Source organism: Alnus glutinosa, chromosome 10, assembly GCF_958979055.1.
Source record: "Alnus glutinosa chromosome 10, dhAlnGlut1.1, whole genome shotgun sequence".
Classification (NCBI taxonomy): Eukaryota; Viridiplantae; Streptophyta; class Magnoliopsida; order Fagales; family Betulaceae; genus Alnus; species Alnus glutinosa.
In genome coordinates, this window is record NC_084895.1 from 27,224,353 (window position 1) to 27,233,245 (window position 8,893).

Here is an 8,893-nt window from a genome sequence, read left to right on the forward strand (position 1 = left end):
AAACTCTAAACCATAAATAAAGAATAAAGAATAGCAAAAAAAAAAAAAAAAAAAAAAATGGGAGAGATCTCTTTTTTTTTTAATTACTTTTTTATGGTGAGGTAAACCCAAACCCTGACCCTACAAACTAAACCGTAAAAACCTAAAACCCTAAACCCTAAAAAAAAAAAAAAACAAAACCCTAAACCCTTAAAAAAGAAAGAAGAATATTAAAAAATATAAAAAAAAAAGGTTCGAGATCTCTTTTTTTTTATTATTACTATTTTATTTTAGTTAAACCCTAAACCCTAAAACCCTACACCCTAAAAAACCCTAAACCCTACAAATATTAAAACCTAAACCCTAAACCCTAACCCTAAAAACTAAACCCTTAAAAACCTAAACCCTAACCTTAAAACCTAAAAAGAAAAAACCCTAACTCCTAAAAAAAGTATGAAAAAATGATACTTTGAGTTAACTGTTTAAAACAAACAGTAAACAATCAAGCACTTTATTTACTGTAATCAAATAACATATTTCGTTTCAGACTGTTAACTCGCGTACAGAGGAATATGGACAAGTCGTGGATGTCAGCACCTAGAGGTACGACACAGTATAACGACGGGTGTAGAGCGTTCGTGGCATTTGCCGTTCGTAACTGTAGGTCTGCTGATGGCAAAATTTACTGCCCATGTAAGTACTGCCGGAATAACCAGCGGCACCCCCCAGATTACGTTCTTGCCCACCTGACAGGGGGGAAGGGAATGTCCACGGGATACGGTTTCTGGTATATGTGATGTGTGTTTTAAATAGTACTCGCAAGTGCACGAATCGTTTTGCAATATAATGTTATGCAAGTGCGAGGTCGATCCCACAGGGAAATGGTCAAATATTGGTATCTTGCTTAATCAACCTCATTTTAACCTAGTTCCAAAGGTTTGAGACTTGATTCAAGAACAAAAGACTAAATGAAAGAGATGTAATGAAATATGTAAAATAAAAGGAACTAAGGTTAAGGAATCCACCAAACCAAATCCTACAACTCACACTCTTGGTTTCCACTTGAACACCCAAAGAACATTAAGCTTAGGGTGTTATTCAAGTTTCTTAACCATAAACTCAAGAACCATTAAATGAATCCAACACATTGACAAATCACAAAGAGTACCGATTGAAATCAAAACATCCAATGTATCATTCAATCACAATGGATATCATCATTCAAACCGATAAAACAATGTATTAGTCGGTTGAAACACATAAAATGTCCTCTATCCACCACTAACCACATTCATTGCAAAAGATAAAGCTTTAAATGAATGGAACTTGAACAACTAACATGATATATCATTAAATGTGCAAGTGGTACAGCAAGGTTGTGAGTGTCATCAATGAAAAGGTTTCATCCTCAACCCTAGTTGAGGTTACTAGCCTTCCATGACTAAGAACACCACAAGAAAATGATGAACAACCATGGAAATGAAAGAAAAGCTCTACAAAGAGAAAGTATTCTGAAAATAAACTACTGAATTACACTACAATAAGCACGAAATTAAAACTAACTACAGAGTTTCTGCTCTATTCTTTCCTCTCCTACTCTCTCTACTACTCTCTCAACAAGGGGATGGCTATGGCTTTTATAGAGGAAAGCCATGGCAAGAAATGACTCCTCTACCCTCCTCTAGAGTTCTTCTGCAGCTAGAGACAACCCCAAACACGAAACCAGCGTGTTCTGCAGCAGAAATTAGAGGGAAGACTGCTTTTTGGCTTCTGATTGGGCGTTCTGGCGCGCTCTGCAAAAGCAGTTTCTGGGAAAATTCGATCGATCGACTTTTATTTCGATCGATCGACTTCGGGCAAATATTCGATCGATCGAATTTTAAGTTCGATCGATCGACTTGTCAGGGTCTCCGAATTTCCAGTTATCTTCTTATGAAATTTGTCATTCCTCTCTTATTGTCCGACAGAAACAGAAAACACAAAAACTACCCAAAACATTAGAAAAATAACAAGGCTAAAGGTCTAACTAGTGCAAATCAAGGGGTCCAAATACACAATATTTGGCACTCATCAATATGCACGGTGAGACAACCCTAAACCCTGCTGGTCCTGTTCGGGGTCACGACCATCCCAGTGTCACAGATACGGCTGCATGTGGCATTGAACATGTAGAAGTCACAGAACAAGGTGGAGACCTGGAACAAGGTGGTGACATGCACGCCATGTTGCGTGACGCCTTCGGCGTGCACGAAGTAGGTGACATCGATCATGTTGGCCAGCCCGGAGAAGTAAATGAAGGAACCTCTGCAAGGGACACATTGAAGTACCTTGAGTTGTTGAAGACTGCCGACAAGCCACTTCACCCCGGTACAAAGCACAGTAAATTGAGTGCTACTGTACATTTCTACAACTTGAAGTGCATTGGAGGTATTAGTAACAAGATTTTTTCTGATATTCTTGAGCTTGTCAGTCAGTTATTGCCTCCTTGCGATGAGGCATTGCCGGTTAATACGTACGAGGCGAAGAAATTCCTCAGTTCCATGGGTCTCGGGTATGAGAAGATTCCGGCGTGCCGTAATGACTGTATGCTATTCTGGAAAGACAATAAAGATCTAGATACCTGCACCGTATGTGGAGAATCTAAGTGGATGGCTGATATACATTTTGATCAGGATGGTGAGGTAATATCGTCGAGGAAAAAACGTCCAGTGAAGGTGTTGAGATGGTTTCCACTCATCCCACGGTTACAGAGGTTATTCATGTCGGAGCACACGGCGCACAATATGAGGTGGCATGCAGAAGGCCGCACTAGGGACGGCGTATTGAGGCACCCCGCGGACGGTGAGGCATGGAGATCGTTCGACTCTCTACATCCGGATTTTATGGCCGACAGTAGGAACGTGCGGCTTGGACTGACAGCAGACGGGTTCAATCCATTTGGGAACATGAGTACATCCCACAGCACATGGCCCGTATTACTTGTACCGTACAATTTGCCTCCTTGGATGTGCATGAAACAGACGTCGTTCATCCTGTCACTGGTTATCCCCTGACCGAGCTCACCTGGTATGGATATCGACGTCTACCTTCAGCCACTGATTGATGAGCTGTTGGAGCTGTGGGATGTAGGGGTACGAACACTAGATGCTGCGAAGATGGAGAATTTCAATATGCGTGCTCAGTTGATGTGGACAATAAACGACTTCCCGGCGTATGCAGATTTATCCGGTTGGCCTAACAAAGGTGTGAAGGCATGTCCTTGTTGCATGCATTCGACACGTTCTAAACATCTGAAGAACGCTTGTAAATTTTGTTACATACGACACAGGAGGTACTTGCCAACCGAACATCTGTGGCGGCTGAACAGAAGAACGTTTGATGGGACTGAGGAGTTAGAATGTGCTCCTGATGTGCCTTGCGGGGACGAGATCCTCCAACAGTTGGACGGAGTTGCGTTTGGGAATGAGAATGCGGGTAAGACGAGACGGAAGAAGCGGAAGACGGGTGCACGGGGTGCTGATGATGTTGTATGGAAGAAGAAAAGTATTTTCTTCAGATTGCCGTACTGGAAGGACAATTTGATTCGGCACAATCTTGATGTCATGCACATAGAGAAAAATGTCATGGACAATATACTTGGCACTATTTTGGACATCAAAGGGAAAACGAAGGACAACTTGGCAGCTCGACTGGATTTGCAGGAAATGGGGTTGAGACCTAAATTGCATCCGTTCACCGCCGCAAATGGTAAAACATATATACCCGCGGCTTGTCACACGATGTCCAGGGAGGATAAAGAAAGCTTTTTAAAGGTGCTTCGAAATGTGAGAGTTCCAGACGGATATGCGTCGAACATTTCACGGTGTGTTTGGATGAAGGACCGTACAATTTCAGGGTTAAAAAGTCATGACAGCCACATACTGATGCAGCAGCTTCTACCAATTGCATTGCGTCAGTCATTGCCAGACAAAGTGGTCAGACCTATCGTTGAGATGTCAGCATTTTTCAGAGGCATATGCTCAACCAAGCTAACCCAAGCTGAGATGGACCGACTGCAGGGTGACGTCTGTATCACACTGTGCAAGCTGGAACAGGTATTTCCTCCTGGGTTTTTTACTAGCATGGTCCACTTGGTCGTGCATCTTGTGCGCGAATGTAGACTCGGCGGACCCATTCAATATAGGTGGATGTACCCGGCAGAGAGGTAAAATACAACAGAATATATATATATATATATATATATATATATATATATATATATATATATATATATATATATATATTTCATGTAACTCGTGGCATTAAACGGGGGCAAGTCCTTAATGTTTGTGTGTGCACCAGGAGTCTTGGGGGTTTCAAGTCGAATGTGCACAACAAAGCGGCTCCTGAGGGGTGCATTGCGGAAGGTTACATAGCGACCGAGCTAGTAACGTTCTGTTCGAGATATCTAGAAAATGCACCAACCTTCCACAACAGACCTTTGAGAAACCCTGATGGTTCCAAGGGGGCGGGAACGCGAGTTAGATTGAACCGGTTGACGATGCATCAGATTCATCGTTATATTGTGTTCAACTCTGAAGAGTTTCTCAATTTGCGGATGTAAGTAGTGTTTACATATTGAACCGGATTCAAATGATATAATTGATAATAATTAGTTTTTTAATTATATCCGCTGAATGTAGGATGCATAAAGACGCTATTAGGCGATCATGCGTTAGGGGTCGCATCACAGACGCTCTGATTGAAGCCCAACATCACGAGCAGTTCTGCGAGTGGTACCGCGCATATGTAAGGAAATAGTGGTATTTTCGTATATAATATTTACCTATGTTCAGTGTCAATTTAAGATAGGGTTCGACAATATGCCGCTATTAACCGATGTATTCTTTTAATATATGAAATGATAACATAGGTTGATGGCCTTGACGATCAAAGTAGGGAGGAATTGGGGCTGAAATTGGTTATGCGTAGTAGAGGGTTGAAGGAGACAGCAGTGAAGTATAACAGGTACGTGGTAAACGGGAAATTGTTCCGCACGCTAGCCCATGATGTGGGAAGGAGGACTCAGAACAGCGGCGTATGTGTGCCAACCATTGACGACGAAACCTACTACGGGCAGTTAACCGATGTGGTTGAGGTCGAGTACTACGATAGGACTACGTACGTCCTATTTAAGTGCAATTGGGCGGACCCCACGATGGACAGAGGATTTAGAGTCGACGATTATGGTCTAGCGTTTGTCAACTTCACTCACCTCGTCCACAGGGGAGAACTGCTTACTGACGAGCCTTACGTGCTTACATCTCAGGTAGACCAAGTGTTTTATGTCGAGGATGAAAGGAACCCAAACTGGGTTTGTGCCGTGAGGACTAAACCGCGCAACGTGTACGATGTTGGTCAGGGGGAAGGGAGTAGTGATGCAGATAATGCATATCACGAGTGTGTACCGATCGTATTACCCACTGATGACCTGCATGATATGAATGATGAATTCGATCACGACAGGCCCGACATTGATCCGATTGAAGCTCATGTTATACAATGATTGCTATATTTATTATTGGTACAATTTGCTTAAACTCAAAATACTTTCTTATTTTGCATAGAGCTCATTGTATATTATGCATATTCTATTTTAATATTAAAATTAAAACGAATTTCAAATAATTTGTCTCACATTTGTTCGCAGGTTTCGATGGACCCGAGACCCCCTACTTGCGCACATCGTGCACCACGCCAGCCCGTGCATTGCACGACTACATCCACACCGGCGATGTCAGCGGCACTACATACCACACCGTGGCCACACCACCCGGATGCTGTATACAGACCATTGCCCCCGGGTACGGCGGGGATGAGCAGGTCAGATCCCGGGCAGACGAGCACAGCTGGATATTCTCCTTCTCTATACCCGCCTACGTCGACACCGGCGATGTCAGCGGCACTACATACTACACCGTGGCCACACCACCCGGACGCCGTTTATAGACCATTGCCCCCGGGTACGGCGGGGATGAGCAGGTCAGATCCCGGCCAGACGAGCTCAGCTGGATATTCTCCTTCTCCATACACGACGTTATCGCAGTTGGGGCTGACCTCACCGGGTCATATTGATCGATGGTGGGCACGAGAGTGTCATGATCTGAGCAGATTTCCGTTGTACTACCCATACCCCCTTCCACCACCTATGCCAGTCAACCCTGATAGTGAGACTCAGGATGACAGATTCCCGCTGTCACAGCGAGGGGGGATGCCTATGCCGGCTATACGGTCGGGACAGCTGTCGGCACCGGCGGGGGGCCAGGGCCCGGCACCTGGGGAGAGCCAGATGCATGTTTATGGACAGAGCCAGTTGCCGCTTCCTAGGGAGAGTCAGGACCCAGATGTGGGGGAGAGCCAGCTGCCCCGCGAGGGGGACGATGTGATGTTGGGTCTTGATCAGATAGCCCATGATGTCCCCCAGGATATGCCTTCGGATGACGATCATGATGATGAGCATCACCCAGAAGATGAGGTAGGCGAGGAGCATGCTGGTGACCCAGCGACCGAGCACATAGCGTTCGACCATATTCGGCTGATGGGTAAGTACATTTGTATACATCATTATAAACTAATTAATTTAGTAAGTTCGTATAATATTTAAATTGAATTTTTAATTTATTAATATAATTAAGTTATTTAGTGTTAATATATTAACGTTTTATATTTATTGACTAGGGTATAACCCAGACGGGAGCATCTATTTTGAGGTGATTAAGGACCCAGAGAGAAATTGGGTGCTCCCGAGGGGTAAGAAAGTTGTGTTGCAGTACAATGCTGCAACACAACCAGTGGGACGAGCATGCAATCGTTATAGACGGGCTGCGGGCAAGCTGTTACGGAGCGGGTCCCATATTCACTTGCGGGACAAATGGGCAAAGGTAGATAAACAGATTAAGCAGGCTATGTAGGATGCCATAATGGTATGTGTATGAAACTAATATATGTATTTTGTGAAATTAAAGTTAAGATGATTTTTTCTTTATTGAACTGCTAAAATTAATCATTAGATTGAATGTGCAGCAAGAATTTTATGTACCCGTATCCGTCGACCAGCGCCTGGCACAGAATGAATTCTGGGGTGATATGGGCCGTAAGCACCGTTCGTGGAAGTCGAAGTTGAGGACCCAGCTAAATATTCGAGACGGTGACACGCCATTGACAATACGTGCGAGAATGCCAGATACGTTTTTTGATAAGTATGACCGAACGGATGTGGAGGACGTACTGCACGAGTGGTGCACAAAAATAAATGTGGTATGTAGGTCTTTAAATGTATTACTATAATGTTGTGTTTTTTTAATAAACAGTTCATTCAATCATAACACATAAGTAATTAAAAGTATCAATTCTGACATTTTTTTGGGAATGTTCAATGTAAAGGAGAGGTCTGAACGAATGAAGCGGCTGCGGGAGCAGAATGACATCCCCCATAGTCTGGGGTCCAAAAGTTATGCCAGATTTAATCACGATGAGGTATGGAACAATATGTAAAAACCCTAATTCTTATTTGTGCGTAATTGTTCTTTCTTAACGTTAAATGAATATCCAATGTTTGTTATATATTTATACTGTATGGCACGCCCCCCACTCGCGCCGAGTCGTTTGTGAAGACGCACACAAGGAAAGACGGCACTTACCTGAACGAGCGGACACGGGACCTATGCGTATGCTATTGTTATAGGTTATCGATTATTATTAGTTATGCGTGTAATAAAGTATTTATTAATTACCAGTGTTTTGTATGTTGACGACGTACAGGAGCGGATGACACAGAGTTTGTCCACTGATCCTGCTGCCTTGGACCCCGTCTCATCAGATACGGTGCGTTGGGCACCTGGCGACGTGTACGAGCAAGCGGTTGGGCGACCCGAGTATGCGGGTAGGGTTCGGCAGGTTGGGCCGAACGTTACTCCTGTTCGCGGGACTTGTTTCTCGTATAGGGCCCGCACACGGGGGGGACCGGCCGAGGGCACGTCTCAGGATTGGGCTGCTCACAAAATTGCGGAGTTGGAGGGCATAGTGCGGGCCGAGAGAGAGCGGGCTGACAGCATGGAGCAGCGCATGCGACATTTTGAGGCCTTCATGTCCTCTACAGGATTATCGTTTGTATGCCCTGGTGCTCAGCAGTCTTCACCTGCACACGTCGGTAGTACGTCATCTGTTAGTAGTGCGCCTGCAGGTATGGTTCATATTATGTATACACTTAGGTTTATTTTTAATTTGTTCTCATTACTTGTTTAAATTTGCATATAATATTATGTAGGTTAATTATTTTTAGTACTTGCAGGTAATGCGACAACGGTTGGTCCGTTGTCGCCTTCTGGACAATTGCTGAGCCAACAATCCCCTCTCGGGACTCCTTCGCCCGTTACACCATCTCTTGCGGGACAATCGACAGTTGGCGAGCTCACGCCCGGGACTGCACCTCGTGATCCGCAGCGACGTCCTCCAGATTTGTAGATATTTTGTGTATTTTTTTTTTTTTTTAGTACCGAATAACTTTATTAAATTAAGAATTTCAAATTTGTTGATATTGTTGTGTAAGTAGTTATTGTTAGTAATGAATATATTTATTAGTACATGGTATTCGAATTTTTAAATATTGTTGTTTTGATTAATTTGTGCAATTTGATTTTGTGATATTTTTGGATAAAATAAATTTGGAGAATTTTAGTAAAATATATATATATATATATATATATATATATATATATATATATTTTAAATAAAAAGAAATTAAAAAACAGAATTAAAATATATATATATATATATATAAAAAGAATATTTATATAAAATATATAAATATATTTTAAATAAAAAGAAATTAAAAAATAGAATTAATATATATATATATATATATATATATATATAT

General features: G+C 42.7%; 1 protein-coding gene across 1 annotated transcript; it reads left to right on the plus strand.

Moving 5' to 3' along the window:
• Positions 1-7,846: 7,846 nt before the first annotated feature.
• On the plus strand, positions 7,847-8,509 carry LOC133879488 (uncharacterized). The gene is made up of 2 exons (XM_062318063.1): positions 7,847-8,200; positions 8,309-8,509. The coding sequence occupies exons 1-2, from the start codon at positions 8,071-8,073 to the stop codon at positions 8,479-8,481; spliced, it is 303 nt and encodes a 100-aa protein (XP_062174047.1). The 5' UTR covers positions 7,847-8,070; the 3' UTR covers positions 8,482-8,509.
• Positions 8,510-8,893: the final 384 nt, after the last annotated feature.

Coding starts and splice junctions, on each gene's coding strand:
- LOC133879488 (XM_062318063.1), top strand. CDS start 8,071: ATGGAGCAGCGCATGCGACATTTTGAGGCCTTCATGTCCTCTACAGGA. Junction 8,201..8,308: donor TGTTAGTAGTGCGCCTGCAG/GTATGGTTCATA, acceptor TAGTACTTGCAG/GTAATGCGACAACGGTTGGT.